This window comes from Montipora foliosa, chromosome 8 (genome assembly GCF_036669935.1).
Source record: "Montipora foliosa isolate CH-2021 chromosome 8, ASM3666993v2, whole genome shotgun sequence".
In the NCBI taxonomy this organism is placed as follows: Eukaryota; Metazoa; Cnidaria; class Anthozoa; order Scleractinia; family Acroporidae; genus Montipora; species Montipora foliosa.
Window position 1 is genome coordinate 22,042,872 of NC_090876.1, and position 20,000 is coordinate 22,062,871.

General features: G+C 38.4%; 1 protein-coding gene across 2 annotated transcripts in view; it reads left to right on the forward strand.

Annotated features, from left to right (window-relative positions):
- LOC137967733 (neuropeptide FF receptor 1-like) overlaps positions 1 to 20,000 on the forward strand; it is a 49,565-nt gene that overhangs the window by 17,741 nt on the left and 11,824 nt on the right. Inside the window, exons 1-4 of one of the 2 annotated variants that reach the window (XM_068814284.1) lie at positions 4,573 to 4,696; positions 8,947 to 9,081; positions 10,199 to 10,463; positions 18,235 to 18,489. In XM_068814284.1, coding sequence (XP_068670385.1) covers positions 8,969 to 9,081; positions 10,199 to 10,463; positions 18,235 to 18,489 — 633 coding nt within the window. In that variant the 5' untranslated portion in view covers positions 4,573 to 4,696; positions 8,947 to 8,968. Of the gene's footprint in view, positions 1 to 4,572; positions 4,697 to 8,946; positions 9,082 to 10,198; positions 10,464 to 18,234; positions 18,490 to 20,000 lie in introns of those variants that run through there. The other variant, XM_068814285.1, reaches the window with a different exon arrangement.

The following is a 20,000-nucleotide window of genomic DNA, read 5'->3' on the forward strand; positions in this document are numbered from 1 at the left end:
ACGTAAACCTATTTGAATGGTTTCATGGTCAGCTTTGCTGGAGATTTGCATTTAACGGCCTTAATTACTACCCATCGAGCTCTGTACGAGTTTATATGTTTCTAAATTTCGTATTTTACGAGCACACGGATTGCTTACAACTTCTGAAAATTGGCTGTTGTTTTCGATAACTTCTATTCCAACCGCTTTGCAAATATCAGCTAGAATTTGCCCGTAAGTTTCTTTTCGATGGTTTAAACAAATTCTCAGAAGAAACATAACCAAAACTTAGAAGCTGCCGTTACAAATTTAACATTTAAAATCACACTGGCAAATTCTTCGTTGATCATTCGGTGTTTCCTCGGAGCCTCGGTTTGTTTTGTCGGAAGCCAACATGTGTTAACATGGTTATCTTTTATTGGCTAATTTGTTAATAAGACGTTAATCAGCGTGTGTCAAGTCAACCATAAAAAGATGGGCCCTTTTCAAAAATAGGGGGTCTTCTTGCAAGCGTTCCCTCAGTCTCTTGCCCCAACTTCCGCGCGGCCAGTTTGCGGAAAATCGTTTCGAAGCTCTTTTTGTCGAAAAGGAACGCTTGCTACGCAGGCTAGGAATGCTGTATTTCAATACCACACAATTCAGTGCCTTCTGATTTTCTGTAACGCGTAACACAGGCAACCCAGTGTATGCTTCACGGAAGCATCTCGTTCAAGAAAGGATGAGTTTTCACATATTGTTCAATTTATGCCTTTGTTTTGAGGCGAGCGGAGCTCCGCGCGCGCACTGAGCACCACTGTTAAGAAAATACGGTAATCCATCGATGCGAGAAATCTTGGTTTTATAGCCGTGACGTCATCTACCGACCGTCCGTCCGTACGTACGTACGTACGTACGTGCGTACGTGCGTACGTGCGTACGTGCGTACGTGCGTACGTCCGTACGTACGTCCACCCGTCCCTGTATGCCAATGTGACCGGTATCATGCTAGTTTAAAGCATACATCTTTGATATTGGATCGGACATCCACGTTTTGATCAACTGACACCTGTCAAAACAAGGTATCCGCTGATCAGTATCACGTGACCACATCGCAGGCTCAAGGTTAGAGCTCACCGAGGTCAGCGGCTTTTTAACTTGACCGCTGGCCAGGCACTGGTTCTTCATTAGATTGCAGGCTCAACCCAAGTTAACTCACCTAAACATAAACGAGGCTTCATTTTTCGCGCGCTTTCTGTGGCTCGACGCGGCTCCATGGCCATACTACACCAACTGTAGTTCTTACACAATCAACGCTTTTCGTGTTCAGGTGGAAAACGGTTTGGAAGATGTTTGCCATCTGCATTTTTCGCTGGTTTCAATTTAGTTTGACATATAGTCCATCACCTGAAACGATTTTAATACTCACTTTAGGGGAACAAACGAAACTTCTTTTATTTTAATCTTTCAATATTCAAGATTATGAAAAGTTATGATGGCAAAGCTAGAATGGTAGCTTCTATATGATGAAAATTGCATTTCAAATACTCTCCCTGAGCTCACCCAATGGCGGCCATTTTGTTTTCCTGAAATTAACCTTTACGACCATGAATTTTGTAAAATACGTCGGAAAACGGGCAACACTGTATTCAAAACAAGAAACGAAGATCCTGTGCATGTTTGGTGTCAATAAAAAAATAATTATCTTATTAAGTCATGAAATAATGACGTCACAAATAATGCACTACTTTACAACAGTGCAATTATATTACAATTCGCCAAATTGTCGTCTTTGCATCATAAATCATACACTAAGCATCAAAGGTAACTTTTAAAGTAATCTTGGCTTATGTCTTCATTCTCAGCTAAGATAATCTAGAAACAATTGAAAAAAACAAGGTTCATTTTAAACCACTAGGAAAACACCTATGTTTAAAAAGTAAATTTAACTATCATACCACTTTCTTTCTTAAAATTTGTATTTCCCTTTGCACGTGCAGTGTTTAAGACTGAGTAAAGCATGTACAGTCCATTTCTTTTTTTTTTTTTTTTTAATATGGAACCGATACGTACTAATTCAATGTTCTGTATACTCAATAGATCATGTCTACCTTTCATGCACCTCATGTAATCAGCTTTAATGAAAATAAAGGTATGTAAAGTGAACAAAAACCATCAAAAAACGTTTCAAACTTTTACTTGAATAAAATGATAATACAAAGGGGTAGAATTTGACTTACTTAGGATTTTTATCATTAATCATCTGCATCCTCCACTCCACTTCCCGATCGGGAACATCATTATAGGCCATGTTGTCGCACTGCAAAGTGCAACCTGGCATGTCAGTACACTGAGTCCAGCTTTCAAACAGCAACACGTTTCCACAGCACAAATCTTTTTGCAGGTGCAAGACAGTATCTCTAGTACCTCTTTTGGAACAGGTTTAAATCCAATCCAGAGAAATTCCACCAGATTGGATGTACTGCATGCCTGCCAGCCATGCCCATGAGGAGAAGGAAGATCTGGAAGCGGAAACAAATATCTTCGCCATACAGCTGCTTGATAATTGGCACATAAAACATGAAGACTCAGCAATGATCTGCACTGTGGGAAACCTTCTGGTTCGACCGTTAACTTCCTTTTGAGCAGTAATGTAATTGTGAGTACAGCTCTGGATTTTACGGCAAGGTACACCAAGGGGGGGGAAGATTTTAAAGGATTTACAGCACAAAAACATTGTTTCATTCAAGGACACATGTGAAGATCCAATGGCGATGATGCTCGAATGTGTGTACTTTGATCTCGAGACCTTGGGGGTGAGGGAAAAGTTAGCTCCTTGAAAAACGTCATTAGCTGCCTTGATCAAAACGTTCATATAATATGTTTCTTTCATATGTATGTTTCGTCCGTAGCTTTACGATAGAAACAATGTTTCGTTGATATTTTAATAGCCAGCATTTCTGTGCGAATTGTACCAGCGGTTCAACAATTGCACCGTTAAAACGGAGCTTGCCATTAAAATCAACTGATCAGATTTCTCTTAATTTTCCCAGTCTCGGAGATTTCCCCTTTTATAGATTCCCCATTTTAGAGATTCTCCTTTTAGAGATTCCCCCTGTTAGAGAATCCCCCTTTTAGAGATTCCCTATTTTATTAATTCCTCCTTTTAGAGATTCCGCATTTTGTTGATGCCCCCTTTTAGAGATTCCCCATTTTAGAGATTTCCCCTTTTAGAGATTCCCAATTTTAGAGATTCCCCGTTCCTCGTTTTCCGTTTCTATTCTTCAATTCCTCGTTTTCTGTTTTAGAACTAGCCCATTGGAAACTACTTACAAGAAAGTTAGGGAACGTCTTCTTGAACACAAGCTGGGCTTCCTCGAAAATCCATATTGGCAGTAAATTTATGGGTAACTTTTGTTATTGTCAAAAAAGCAGACTTTGTCATAATATACGAATCCAGATCTGTCAACTCTCACAGTTTCATGTTCTTATCTTTTCTCGCGCAGTCACGGTCTCGGGAAAAGACTTCCAGTCGCACGGTTTTGTCGTTTTATTATCTTGTCAAACAAAAAGAATATCAATTGAAAACAAAAGGAACGGATTAATACTAAATAAGAATGTCAGTACAGACCACTGCTGATCTATTTATAACAATTTTTACCGCCGTCTTTTACTGAATTTTGACAACACAACCTCTTTTCCATGCTTAACTACTTGTAATGAGGAGAACTAAGAACAAAGAGGACACAGATAAGGTAATGAAGGTAATTTCTTGTTCTGGGGAAATAGTTTGTACCTACTTCCTGTAAAATCTCTTGGTTTGTTTTTATTCATATATTTATTAAATAAATATATTTCTTCATGGATCTCCAGACTTTCTTCTCTATCATCAATTTATTAAAAGGTGTCACGACACTAAAAGCTGTGCTCGATTATTAAACAAATCGGGCGCGAAATATGCCTGTGATAAAACATGCCGATTCGCTTTCGTTTACTTTAGTTAAGATCTGTTTTCATCCAGCCAGCCTATCGAATCCGGCTGGCGTTTACCGTGGTAAAGTAAAACGTCGTTGTTAAAAGTAAACTGTAAAACCTCAACCACTTTGATTACTGATCGTTTAATAGTCTTCAGTCTACCTTAGATGTAATTGCACATAGCGAACAATAGATACTAAACAAACGATATTTAAGGACTGAGGCCTATTTCCGTGTTTTTTTACAAAGAATGACAAAGATTATTACAAAGTGCGATAGCTATTTTATTGCAAAGTGCGGCAAGTGTTATTACAAAGTGAGACAGTTATTACAAAGCGAGACGATTTTATTTGCAAAGTGGCGGGACAGGTATTTCAAACTGCGATGATTATTACAAATTGTTACAGAACTGCATATTAGGCCAGTAGTGTAGCAGCTCTCGTTTCCTGCTATTTTTTGATATTGAAAGCAGCTTATATTGTTTTTAGTCATCGTTTCACTTGTTTAGTCTCTTTTTTTGGCTGGGGTACCAAGCCAATCACATTATATATTACGAGAGCCGCTGTATCACCCTACTATGGTTACTGGTGTGTATATTTTCAACTCTTAGATGTTGACGGCTCACCACATCAATCCCTTCAAATTTCATCAAGTGGCAGCGCGGAAAAAAAAGCTGAAAAGTAAATTATCGAATCACCGGTATTGGTGAGCTTTTCTCTTGCATCTGCAATTTTTCAAAGAGTTCAGTTATTTTAAGGATTGTGAGGTAAGTTTAATCTGGTTCTAGTCTATTCAGTTTTATTTACTGTTGCAATTGATCTCTCTTTTGAGATATTAATGCATGGAGATGGCTATGAAACTCGAGAAGTCTTTTTGTTTCTCGTTTTTGTCTGTATTTTTGGCATTGATGATGCACAAAACACATATGCGCAACATCTAGATGAATTAGTGCTTGATCCAGAAAGAGATAAAGAATTAAGATAAGGATAAAGAATAGTAAATTGTTTGATGTTAGTGCGACAAAAATGTAGCCGCTAATTGTTAGCTATTCTAGTACCATAATGGTGCCCTTGGCGGCTTGCTTCAAGTAAATCAAAAAAATATCGAAGGCAATAAATGATTCTGATAATAAAACATGAACTTAGAAATTTGAAATGAATTTATTTGATGATGCGTAATGTCGCAAATCGGAGGGTGTAAAGTACTTGTTGCAGGTCATTGTTTTACTATTAGTGAAACAAACCAAACCTTAAAAAAATGCTAACTTTATGCTTAATTAAACATTATTTTTTAGGCCTCATGTTAGCATTACTAAAAGTTTGGGTTTTTTCAGCTATGGTGAAACAGTGACCTGCAAATCTAACTTGCAACCTGCAGCCGGCAGTTTACACATTCCATTTCGCGAATAAAGGAGGAGAATGCGCTCCGCTGAATTTGTTATTGCTCGCACAGCACGCTTTTGCAAGAAGAATATTGGAGACATATGTAAAAGACCACTGAAGTGGAATTACAATGTTAAGTAAAGTAAGGATAAATTCGTGAGTATATAGTGAAAGGCTTGCTTGGTTCTTGAAGAAAGGTAGAATCTAGATCTAAATATTATACCAACGGATTTTGCAAATTTCTTTGATACAAACTTATGTGCCGATCAACTCGAAGCTTCCTACCCACACCCCCCCCTCACTTCCTCAGCCTCTTCGGGAAAACGTGGTGTTCAAATGCTCTACCCTCCATTGTCGGATTTGTCTGTCCCAAATGCCCCTTCTAAAGAACAGTCGTCTTCAGCTCCTGTCTTCTTTAAAAGAGCTTGTGACCCACGTTTCGTGACCCTTTATATGATGGTGCCATCTTTACCAGACTTGAGTTACGACAAGAACACAACTGCTACTATGACCAAAATCAATTCTATTTTTCTGTGTATTTCAAAACTATGTTAACTGAACACCAAGTGACCGATGTTTTAATCCTTCATGTAAAATAGATACCTGTTTATTTTTACTGAAATTGTCCTAATTAATGGTCGCCATTACTAAATTTAAAATGTGAAGAAAGATACCTGTTTATTTTTTGAGAGCTAGATCGAGGATAAGATGACCTCAAAGACTCACTAGTTTAAAAATGCAATATGTGTGCATCCGCCTATATTAATATGCAACACTGAAGCTTGGAGCTGTCAGACTTCTAAGCTCATGTATAATAAGTTGCGTTAACACACTGCAATTCTTTGACGTCATCTTGCCCTCTACCCAATTCTCTGAGGTCCAATCGGTCAGTCTTGAACGTAAGTAATGACGGACCGTGAAATCCAAAACTTGCACTCAAAGAAAACAGCCTTTGGATAAAATTTGAAGCTCAAAATTTTGCCAGTCAGGTGTCGAGAAAACAAGCTTTCAAAATCCGAAGGAAAAAGGAAGTGAAATTTTTGATCATAGTAGCACTTTAATATTGCAAATTACTTGAAATCGAATTAATCTAGACGGACAATGTCAATAAGCTAAGTGTAAGCTGCTCCGAAACACGGCAAAGGTTGTTTAACGAGGGCACTGTATATGTATCAACAACAGAGCCTAGAGTGTTTACGATGACTGCATGTATTCCAACTTGTTTAGTGTCGGTTGATTACCTCTTACTAAAAGCCTCTGCAGACCCAAACGCGGGACAAAGCCGCAGCTCGAGTCATTGTATAAAAAAAATGTATATTGTTACAAACTAAAATCATAAATATTTATGCCCTCTCACCCAACTTTTGAGGACATTTCTCTGGTGATTCAAGACATTTTAACAGGGAAAATCGAAAGAAACGTTTATGTAAATGAAGAGAAATCTGTATCAGATATACAGATATTCATTGAAGAAACATTTCTTTTGTTTCCTGATCATGAATTATTAATAATTTTATAATTAATGTTAGGTTTTCCCTTGGGGGCCCTGTACACGAGGTTTCCGTTTTTCATTAAATTATTTCTTCCGCTATATATATAGTTTGTTTCGTTTATTGTGAATACATCACAATTGTATCCGATGAAAAAAAACATACACTGAAATTTTGAAAAAGCCCACCAATTTAAAAGCAAATTATGAACGCAATTGCAAAATTTGCGTTCATAACTGCGAGGATCATAACTTCACTTGATTTCATATACGCAGTTAACATATGATCCATTTTATATATCATTTCATCGCTAATTCATTCTTCACGGGAACATTAGAACCCACAAATGGCCAGCTCCCAACGTCAGTGGCTTCATAGCTCAGTCGGTTAGAGCGTCGCACCGGTATCGCGAGGTAAACGTGTTTAAACCCGTTGAAGTCCTGAATTTTTCAGGCTTCTGTACGCAATTGTAAAAATTAAGTTCATAACTGAACTATTCAGCTTTAAACATTATCGTATGCAAATAAAGTTCTATTATTATTATTATTGTTATTATTGTTATTATTATTATTATTATTATTATTATTATTATTTATTTTTTTTCTTTTATTAAGTGAAGCTATGATACATAATGCTGTGAGAGGAAAACCGGAGTACCCGGAAAAAAAACCTCACGGAGCAGAGTAGAGAACCAACAAACTCAACCCACATATGACGCCGAGTCTGGGAATTGAACCCAGACCACATTGGTCGGAGACGAGTGATCTCACCACTGCGCTATCCCTACTCTCTCAAAATCGATATGAACAAGGGCCGAGTGAAACCACAAAGTAATATTTTTTCAGTGAATAAAACCTGAAGAAAACGTGATAGATTTATGATGATGACGTGCTAGTCCCGAAGAGAAAGTGGCGGTCCCGACACTTAATCCACCATAGAAATCCAACAATAACTAACAATTTCGCTCGCAAAGTGCTATAATAGTTCATCAAAACAAAGAAAAACGATGAAAATCGTCAAACATTTACAAAGCAATTAGTGAACAGTAGCGTGAAGCAAAAAGTTTTGTATTCTTGACCTCTGGTGGTGTTCATTCGATGGCGTCCTACTCAAGCGACGCGGAGCTTTCGCCCGCTGCTACGTACCGTCACAATGGATGGAGAAGTTGATTAAAAAAAAACCCGTAATTGGAATCTAAGAATACGAAAACCTCCTACCTCCTGGGATTGGGGTATCTGCGCCGTAATGGAAAAGCGCTACATCTGTTTCACTGAGGTGTGCGGTAACCTTAAGAATGTATCTTGTTTTGGTTTCCATTAATCCCGAAAATTTACGAAAATAATTTGAATTTTTCTAATTTTGAAAAAATGAAATATTTTACCCGTTAGTCATACGAAGAGTCTATCCAATTTAATTGGAACAAGACGCTAAACAGGCGTTTACGTGGAATGCACCGATCAAAGCAAGCACCAGGCAGGGGCTGTAAAAAAAATGCTAGTTGTTGTTGATATTTCGGTTGCTGTGTCAGGTCAAATCACTTCTCTCATTTTTGCTCTGGCCGTGAGGCGCGGGGCTGAAAATCGAGGGCCGTTTGTTTTTCATTGTAGTCAAAAACTGTAACCTTTGAATTTCTTGTGATTGGATAGTTTCTGTCAACTCTGGAAAGTGTAAATTTTCTCGGAAAAAAACGCCATATTTTCAGTAGACGCTGTTGTTTACTTCAAGCAATAGAAGCGCACCATTTGTATTTTCCATTATTCCATGTCATGGTCCTTGGTTTTCTACGTGACATGTCTTTGCCCTTTCCTCTATGCGCCTGCGGCCTTTTTTTTCTGATTTAGTTTCATGTTTACTACAGAGTAAAGCGTGGAAAAGCTGAAATCCGATCTATTGCTTAAATCAGGGTTTTGACATGTTCGTACATAAATGTGAGCCAAAAACGTTTCCAATTTTGACACTTCCGTTCGCAGTTTAATTTTTTTTTTTTTTGGAAATATTGCTCCTGGCCAAAATACGGGATACTTTCTACTGCGAATTCAGTCAATCAATCAACGAACAATAAACCAAAATGCTGTCATCCCTTGCAGGAAACTCAAAAGTATTTTTCTGATAACATTTAATTTAACGACTTAATTTTTCATCAGGTTACTGCAAGACAAAGGGATCATGGTCACTTCACTGGATGTTGCATTATTGACAATCAAGTCTTTAATCTTCCTTGCAAGCATCGCAGGAAATCTACTCGTCATTTTTGTCGTTATTAGGAATCGGGATATGAGGTACAAGTTGTCAGCACCACCATATATGTGGTTTCAAGTAATGGTACACTTGCTTATTTTTTCACGGCTTTCAAGAAACTTTACTATTAGAATAATAGACTCTATCATCTTAGAGACAATTTTTGGTTAACAAGATGCACTCCTTATTGTGTCGTAATAGGTCATCATAGCAACAGTAAAGCCATTTAGCAACACCTTACATTTTGTGTTTAAATGCTTAGATTCCAAAAAAGACAATATATTGGTGACGCACATTTTTTATTGCTGGAACGTAATCAGCAGTCTACGGTAAAACTCCTTGAGATTTTAATTTATACATTTGAGAACCTTAAATTTTCCAATTGCGAAGATTGCTCTGAATCCGCTCCAGAAAACGTTTATCAACTTTGCAGGCCGCTTGAATTTGGCCTGCTAATTATAAATACTTTTAAGCAATAAATATGGCGGTCACAGAGTTGGTTCTTGAAAAATAATCATTTTCTGACAAAAGATCGGTTGTGTTGGGATCTGCTTTTACTAAGGTAACCTATTAGGTCACCATATTCAGCACTTCGTTGTTTTAAATAATAATAAAACCTAGCTGCTTGGGGAGATAGTGCCGTGCCTTAATATGACAAGTGAAAAAAGTGTTGAGAAAATTAGAAATTTTTGGAGCTACCTTAAATACTGAGCGCAGCTACCAAACAACAATAAAGTTGCTGATAAACGTCGAAATAAAGTCCGATAGAAAAATATAGTTCGTAGGATGCAGAAAGATGATGGTGGTATAGAGAATTTTGTGATTTTTGACCAACGTACAATTTACTCTCTGCAAACCTGCTAAGTGAAATTGATGAAAAAACCCTCTAAAAGTTTGACTTCCATGTTAAAAGGATTGTCTCAATGACTTATCAAACGACAAGGAATTTAATTAATCCCTCATCTGGGAATGGCTATCCGTTTTCGACTCTGTAACCGTTTACGGTCAAAGAAGAAAAGAAATCCATTTGAACCACATCGATTTTTAGCTGTTATACGTTGTTTTCCTCTAAACAAATATTATTTCTCTGTATTAAAATAAAGATAGCATTATTTGATACTGTGCTCTCGATCTGATCAAAGCCCGTTTACGTTGCAGGACTCCTTTTAATTATCTACTTGTGAACCTGGCGGTAGCAGACATCGTTTATCCGTGTTTTCTTCTGCCACAATTTCTTGTAAGCCTCAAGATTACATCTGCAGATGAGATGCCCGGTAATGCGATCTGCATGTCCCTGCGTATGACGGCGTGGACTGGAGCTTCTGCTGGCGTTTTTACAATGATTATCATCGCCAAGGAACGCTACTATACCGTAGTCCATCCACACGAAGACAAAGGCAAACTTACTACCGGTGCTTTGAAGGTATGACGGTATCTTCAGTATTACAATTCCTACTTTGTTCTTGAAATCTCTTTTAGGAAAGGCTTGCATTTTGGGATAAATATTCCTGTCTTGACCGTTATTCAGTCGCAGGTGCCCCAAGCTCATCAGTGTGAGGGAAAGCCAACATGGCTGACAAAAATAAAAGGGGTTTGTATGGGAATCCCAATAAAAAGGGTAAAGAAGGTAATTATACGACGAAAACTCTAAATTTAAAAAAGCCTTAGCTTATTGCCACTGTAGGTAGCTGCCTTCATGTATGGTAATTTTCCAGATTCAATGCGATTTGAGGCATTTTTTTATTCCTCGGTTCCCCACCGTATTATGAATTCCCAAGGCTGCACACTCCATTTTGGAGAGCTCACGAAACTGAATTAAATGTTCCTTGAAAAAATTTCCCTCGGTGACAATTCTACAATTCCACATGAAAAGCAATTGACGAAGATTGAACCTTCATTTTAACCCACCATCAACGCAATAGCAGCCCTAAGAGCGCCGTAAGATGGGAGTTTGTTCACTCGATCAAAAGAAAAAAAACCTTTGGAACTAAAGTGGTTACTTCGAATCGTTGGATAACAAACTGAGCCCTACCGGGATACCGGACCTTAGTTTGTCAACAACAATTTCCTTGGGTCCCGACATGACTGTATTCTCTCAGATTTTATCAATAATTTAATTTCACTGGCTTCCCTAAGTCCATCCACAAAGTGCTCGTAATTGAGTTATTTGCTCAGTCTCCTGCGAGAACAAGTTTTATTCCCAGGTTAAGTTCAATAGAGTACTGTTACGTTATGTTTGCGAAATGGGTTTCACAGATCAACGCGACTTCTGCTGTGTGTCCATGGTGTTTTAGTAGTCTTCCCAGTTTTGCTTTGACAAGCATATCTTAAAGCGGTTTTCCTTTTATTACAGACATTTGCTTGATTGAATGCATATATATAGTAATGAATTTATGTAGCTATATATGAATTTATGTACCCATTGTCCTGATGACAACTGCAATTTTTTTTTTTTCGATTTCGATTTTTCTTCCCCTAGTTTTTGCCATTAAGGACGTTCGCGCTAATTGTTTGTGCGCAACGCGGTTACTGCGCAGGTAACGCGACTGTAATATGTCACGCATTTCTTCATTTCTTCTAGTGAAGTTGAGGTTTTAAAACCTTTGCAAAGACCGTGGACGATAAGTCTTGCACAGCGTTGGATCAGAGAAGATCGTGATCAGTCAAAATTGATGAAAAAATATTTATGAAAATCAAGTAGACTATTGCACGACTGATATTCGCGTTGTTTTCTACTCGACTTTCAAGCCAAATAACCTTTGTTATTATACATTCAACTCTCTAACTCTTTTGTGATTGGCCGAAAGCCTACAGTGAATTTTCGAAATCAGCGCCTGTGACGTCATAACTGCAGATTATACGGTTATCATGTCAAGGTCACTGAAGGTCACGAGTTATCATGTCATGTATTATCGCAGTGCATGATTTCTAAGGGTAATCATGTGAACTTTGCGCGCTTTGTGTTGCTTGCCGTCAGTGAAGAAGCAAAACAATGACTTCCAGGTTTGGTTTCTTCAGTTACTTATTTGTTGCTGTATACTTTCTCATCAAGCTTTTTTTCAATTTTTCACATGTTGTCTAATGCTTAAAATTTTTTGTCAATCGAATTATGTGCCGCTGATTTGTACACGGTTTACTCGTTGACAAATAAATTACCAGTTCCACTCACTGTCGTGACCATTTTTGTTCGTACAATGCATAATAAAACAATTACTAGATTCGGTTTTTGTGATATCCAGAATAATCAATGTCTCGGTAAGAGTTATCAGCCGAAGCCGAGGGCTGAGGCTGATAACCCTTACCTCGACCTTGATTATTCTGGATATCACAAAATCCTCATCCAATCATTGTTTATTAGTATTTATACAAAATCGCGCGCTCTCATTGGCTCGCTATCTCGGATTATCAACCGATAATCACCTCGACGGACGAAATGCCTGCCAGTAGTCGATTTACCACTGTAAGTGAAGATGATTTCGCGTTGAAACGTTTTTCTTTTTTTTTTTTTTTGAATTAATCACCTGTGTATTTATACTAAAACAATTATTCGCCTCAGGCTCAGTGATTCTTGGTGAATATTCACCTCGACTTCGTCTCGGTGAATATTCACCGATAATCACTTCGCCTTCGGCGAATAATTGTGAAATATTCACAGAATGAGGCCACATTTAGCTTCATGTTTGAGAAATATTACTTTAATCTTATTGCCTTGTTTTTAATTTTCTTTACACATTTTTTCAGCTCCAGAAAATTTCCATGATTCTTCTAAGGAAGGTTTTCCCACTCCCACATCAAGAAATTACAATTAAGCTTCATACTTTGTGGATTTAAGGCCAATCTCTTTTAATGGGGTGGGTACCACATGGTTTTCTCTAAAGCTGAAAATTGCCAAATTTGTGTACAGTAAAACGAATTATTGCATAAATTTATAGGTTACATGCAGTATTGAAGATTTTTTGTTTATCTGTTACAACCATTATCTTGGATAAGGAAGCTCACAGAGGGCTGAAGCACCTTAAAGAGTGACCCTAGGGGAGAAGATAATCAGCTCAACTCACGAAACATGTAAGATTGCAGCATACGGTGGATACAATCAAATGCTAACGCAGCCCTGCCTGAGGTGGGCTGGAATTTTGATGCTAGTATTTGAAAAATTTAATCTAAGTACCCTGCTTAACCGAAAAAATCAGAACCCATCTTGAAGTGGGCAGGGGTTTTTAAGAAAGTTGAGCTGAAGTCTTATCCTGGCTAAAATTTACCATTTAATAAGATCCAACAGAATATGCGTTTCATTCATCTAGCATTACAAACTTTTACAATTATGTTTTGAAAGCATTGTACATGCTCTTGGTTTGCATAATTGGTGGTGGTTTGCGTTTGTATTGATTTTCTTGAACCTTAATGCAGTCAAACTCTCAGTCAAGCAATTTAGGTAGCTCAATTAGATTGGTGACCAGTTTTATATCAAAACTCAGCTGCACTCTACGACAAGGCTAGGCTCACATACATGCATGCTCAATCATTCATGCACGGCCCATACTAAAAACATGTAATTACAAAAACAATCACATCTATCGGTGATTCCTTTTTCTTTTCTTTCTGAATATCAGTTGTTGGATAACCATTTGTCAAATAAGACTTTACAGCTATACAGAATGTTCGTTAAAAAGTCAGTAAGTCAAATAATTCTAAAAAGTGTTAGATTAATTATGTGTTTTGTTTTTTTTTTAATGGCAAAACATATAAAACATTTGAATGAAGGGGTAGTGAAGGGGAATGAAGGGCTAACGCTCGAAACGTCAGCTTTTAGAATCTCTGCACGGTGGCCAATTTACATTATCAACTCCGTTGATAAAACCAATTTTTGTACATATAAAACATTTGTTTACAGTTATTATAGTCCAAACAAGAAATTGCATTCGTGATAGTCAGTAAAATAACAATATATCATACAAAAATATCATTAAATGCTGATTAGTTTTGGGGCTAAAATTGATTCATTAATTCCCATTATCCAAATACAAATTCTCTTCACTGACCTCCATAATTATTTTCTTACAGTACTAGTGGTAAGAATTTGGTATCTTATCAAAGAAATAAATTTCACTTAGTGGTAATTTTTATGAACCCTCATGTTTTCTTTTGACCTACACTGTATTTATCACTATTTTAAGGACAAAGCTGTCCCTAAGATTTAAGGAGCCAGATTATATATGCGAGTAGCAGGAGGGGAATTGAAAAACCAGGAAGTTCTCTTGGTCTCATTTTCCTCTTATTTCATAAAGTGCACGGGGGCATGCTCCTGTAGTAGCCAAGAGAAAAATCTTACTGACAGCCCTGTAAGGAGAAATTTGATGTAAACCACTTGGGAATTAAAGGATTAAGGTTCTTTAATATATCACATGCCACTTGTGCATCATGGCTGTCCTTAAACTAGACTTTAAGTAGTCACTATTTCAGTATTTTATCAAAACAGGCACTCAAGGAAGATGCATTGCTAAGGAGGCAATTTATGGCTTGACCCTGTTGATGCATCAACTTATGAGTATTCACAGTCTACATTGTAGAACCAAAACCACCCAAAGTTTCAGTTTCAAAAGTTTCAGTAATCAAGATATGAAAACTAAATTCATGCTGTGGTCAGGACATTGATATCTTCAAACAAGAGACTATTCAAACAAGAGACTAAGCCAAACACAATCACTTGTCAAAACTAGTCAAGATGGTGCAATAAGAGGGCATACATTTACAAGAGCTGCACACACTCTTACAACGCAATCGATCATTAGAACCTGGGCATGTGGTGACCCATGAGGATAACATGCAAGAAAGTCAGTGGGCAGTGTACCTTCTAAAATAGTAAACCTCCGCCGAAGCAGTCCAATCACTCTTTCTACATGGATGTGAACGCTTGCTGTGCCCCTTGTTTTCTCCACATCAATTGGGTCCTGTTGGGATTTTCCTTTGGTGAATGCCGGAATAACCAACTTTGCTTGCTTTAGGCCAGCACTCTCTGTAATGGTGAACCCCATGTCTGCCATCGCCATATCCCCAGGTAACAAATGTGCTAAAAATCCACAGTTCTCTGTAAGGAACTTGGCAGATGTGCAGCCTCCCCAGGTTTCAGATACATAGAATATGTTTCCCTGAGGGGTAATTCCTATGAGAATTTTTTATGGTGTTATGGTGCTTGTAAGACGAAAAGGTTTGGGCCCTGGCTAGTATATTTGTTGGCCTTTCAATGAATATCTCAAAACAGTCAATGATCACTGTGACTTTTTTTCCCGAATGCATATTGAAAACACATTGGCATGGTATGCCACAATTGTTCTCGTTCTGGCCAGTAAACAAGAGGAAATAACTTGTCATCCATCACCACCATCCAAGCCGAAGAAATACGTGAGACTGTAGCCGATAGATACTGGGAACCTGTAGGTCAGGCCTTGAAATGGAATATATTTAATCTCGGCTTCACCAGCACCATAACAAATTCCTGGAATTTGTTAAGGGTTTTGAGTGCGGCGATTAACGTTAACGTGAGGTGCAACCTGTTCAAACATCACTATGAGAATTTCGTAGGACGAAAGTCCTGTGTAAAATCGCACTCTTTCATCTGCCTTGAAAAACCCTTGTCTGGAGCTTGATATCAACTTCTCGTTGAAATGAGGTAGTTTAGTTATTCTGTCTGAGTTTCCGCGTCCCTCTAGACCCTTTGCATAAATGGCAATGTACATCCTAAGCCTCACATTCATGTGAAAAATCCTCTGTCTAGAAACGTAAGTACGAGGCTAAGGATGTACGAAGTATTGTTATTCAAATTTAGGCGCCATATGTGCAAAGGGTCTATCAGGTGCTTTGGAATCACTTGATTTCCTATGCAGATTATCAAACGCCTGTGTTTGGGTTCCACATCAGGCAATTCATGTTTGCTTGGTTTCCGGCAGAGACGATCAAACGCTTCTGTCTGAGTTTCAGCACTAATGCCTGATGTGGATGCCACATTTACACCCTGGTGCGATTTAAGAGTTTCGCTTGCAAAGTCCGAAAAGGCATCTTCAAGCTCCATCTCTTCGTTTTCTGCATCAGCACACTGATCTGAAGATTACTTTCCGTGTTTTCAGAAAAATCAAGAGAAGCGATTCGTGTGCCGCTTTCATTGACACGCTTACGTTTCGCAGTAGCTTCGAGTTCCTGTTGCTCTATTGCACTCGTTCCGCGCGCTTTCGCCCTTTCAGCTCTTTCTTGCGCCACCTTCGAATTCCTTTCTCTGTATTCCTTTTTTCCAAGGTTCAGCGATTGAAACTAGTCAACATTATGCTTATCCCAATGCTTAGCAGGGCTACCTGACACAAAGTGGCGGCCACAAACTCGTTCACTGTGTAAGACATTTTTGTATGCGGTATCACCTCGACTGATCGCCGAAATACACCTCTCTGGCCTTGTTGTCGTCAGCTCCTCCATCTGTTCACCTTGATTTTTAATGACAGAAGACGAAACATTCATTTACCATCTTTATTTCCGGTTTTCGTTCCACAACTGACTAAAATACATAAAACTATGACTACGTCTCTTTCCAGCTCTTGCTTTGTTTACATCCGAGGGGCTCCAACATGGCGGATGTCACACGTGGTCAATTTAAGTACAAGTGGGTGAAAACCAAAAATAGCTCATAGCGGGCGAACAAACTTACCCTTAATTAATCCAAGACAGAGTTCATGTTAATCGGGTGGCGACAAAGAATATGACTTTTTATTTAACCCCTTCCTTATTCATTGATGGGATCCCTATTGAACAGGTTTCCCAAACTAAATAATTGTGGGTACTAATTGATCAAAACCTGTCTTGGAGTGAACACATCAATAAATTTACGAAACAAATTGCATCCGGCATCGGAGTCCTGAAACGCATACGACTTTTTGTCCCAGCATCGACGGTAGCTGTCTATTTTCAACTCGTTGGTTCAGGCACATTTCGCCTATTGTTCTGTCGTGTGGGGCGGTTGCAACAAAACCCTCGCAGACAAGCCCCAAAAACTACAAAATCGTGCTGCGAGGGTTTTGACCTTTTCTAGCTAAGACACTGATGCCTGAATGTACTTATTCAAAAATTGGGCTGGGAGAAATTCCAAAACCAGCGTAAATTCTAAAAAGCTGTCGTGGTCAACAAAAAACTTCATGGTTTAGCCATGAAGTGATATGTGGACTACTAATACGGTCAGTGTAAAACGCAGACTGCAGACTGCAGACCAGGGATAAAATGCAGACTGAGGTTATAACGTAACTGTTGAAAAAGCCCAAACCCCTTAGAAATGCTAACCTTAGGCCCAGTTAGGCCTAAAACAATATTTAGGCTTAACTGTTAGCATTTCTAATGGATTTGGGCTTTTTCAACAGTTAAATTATAACCTCAGTCTGCATTTTATCCCCGGTCTGCAGTCTGCGTTTTACACTGACCGATACTAATAGGACTACCTATTCCTTGAGAGAATCCGAGTGCCAACTGGTTGTTCCAAAGACGCGCACTAATTATCTCTAAAGCAGTTTTGGTTATAGCGGCTCGGTGCTTTGAAATAGCCTGTCTGTCGAATTGCGGCAAGCAAGTACTCTGAATGCATTTCGTTTAGGATGCAGCGGCTTTTTGTAGCTATAATTACTATTATAACACACACAGCACTTCTTGAAAGCAGTTTAATAATTTCTACTTTTTAAATAATTTCTACTTTTTTTACATTTTAAAGAATAAATTGTGACTTGTAAATTAGAATTGTGATATATGTACTTAGGTTTCACTTTTAAATTATAAATTACTTTTAAATTATATACTAGAGTGTAGATTTGTAGATAGTTTATATTTTTATAATGTTCTATAAATACTGAGGAGTACCCCGGGTATAAATAAAGATTGACTTGACTTAACTTGACTTGACTTCTTAAGCCTTTTATCGGGATTCCCATACAAATCCTTATATAATTTTGTCGGCCATGTTGGCTTTCCCTCACTCTGAGCTTAGTGGGGCGGCTGTGATTCAGTAAGACCTCGAGCCTGGCGTCTCCAAAACTCCTGCCAACGTGGAAAAAACAAAATGTATAAGTACGATTATGCCCTGATGACGCATTTAAGCAATTTTGCATGAGGGATGCTCTGTCACGTAAATATTACGAGTTTCACATTTTTATTTATTTATTTATTTATAGGTAATTATTCCATGTACTTGGATTTTCGCAGTGATTTTGACCATGCGTGGGTTCATTCTTCAAGCTTTTGGAAAAGAGTTAGCTGTGAGGTCCTGTGACCATTACTGGACAAATGAAAAGCTGAAACTGGCATATCAATCAATTTCGCTGACTTCCGTCTTCATTTTCCTCCTACTGATTGTTGGGTTGTATTCCAATGTTGTGTACACTTTGTGGTTCAAGCCCCGCGGAGACAATGAAGTTACAAATCAACAGGTATGACATGAATATGTAGTCCTGAAGTTATAGAAACTAATGAACCAACGAATTTGATATCGTTGTTGCTTTGGCTATTACTAGTTTACCGAAATGCTAGAAATGCTGCCGAGGGGAAGGGAGATGTTCAATTATGCATGTGGTCATTTAACGACGGTTCGTGCGTGGAATCATAGTTAGTGGCGGTAGACTGGTTATGAAAGCCAGAGAACTTCAAAGGGTTAAACAAAAGAACGAGCTTTTAGGTTGAAGGTACCAGTCACGTGATCGTGAAGGTGCACACTCGAAAACAATATGGCGGACAGCGCAGACGAACTTTTTGTATGGGGAGACGATTTTGAGACGATTTTGGACATTCTGGAGTAGACTGTAACAAAGGGAAAACGAAATAGTTCATAAGGAAGAAGAGCTTACTTCAATGATCACCAGTGATCTTCACCATTTTGTAAACTATGGTTTTAAGAATGAGTGAAGACGTTGCGAGGGTTTAAGTAATTGTGGATGAATTCATAAAGCGATACTTACATATTTCAATATTCTCGGGGTCGAAATGCTTCTCGCAAGTGTAGATCGTGTCATCATTGATCTGTCTTCTAAAATCCTGATCCATTTCCCTGGTTTTCTTGATCTCTCACAGCCACTGGTCCGCAATCTCTTGTGTGCATCATCCTTTGCCAAGGGCACCTTGAAAATTCAGATTCCTTTGGTTCTTCTACATGAACCGCAGTCATAAACTGAGCAGTTGACAACCGGCATAACTCGGGAATACACTTTTTGACAAACTTTGAATATATAGTTGTTCGATCTTCGATAAAGCGAGAGAAAAAACGCGCAATTTGGAAGATCTGACTACAGACTGGCTGCCATTTTAACATTTCGTGCGCACCATCAAAATCACGTGACATGCGAAAAAACACAACAAAGAGTTCGGTCTTTGAAGTTACCGGCTTTAATAACCAGTCTCCCTCCACTAACTATAGTGGAATTAAAGGGAGATTTTAAGAGGTCTTGAGCAGGGACGGTACAAAGTCTACAAAACTTGGGCCGCCACTGGACCTCTCGAGAGAAGAAAGAAAACAATAGATGTGTTTTCACAGTGACGCCATCATATTCTAAAATCAAAATCGCTAGGTGATTTTTTGTTTAAAGTAGATTGAAGATAACCGAGAAATAAGTCGTTTTTCAAGTTTTCATTTCCGTGACGTCTTTCGTTTTGCAAAGACAGCATTTTGAATTTCCGAATTGCCACCTTCCGTGACATCATGATACAAAGCTATTTTGGTTGGGGAAGAAAACACCCCTATGAATCTCAGCAGTTTGAGCCAAGTACGTTGGGAGATTTGTTCATATACAAACGTTTTATCTCATGCGCGAAAAGTAAGCGCTTTCATGTTTTCGTTGATTGCCGGTCACCATATTGGTGAACCACATGGCCTCTCTATCCAAAACTCTATACAATTGCGTAAAATACTTCTACAAATAATTCAGAAACCAGAAACGATGTACCGTAC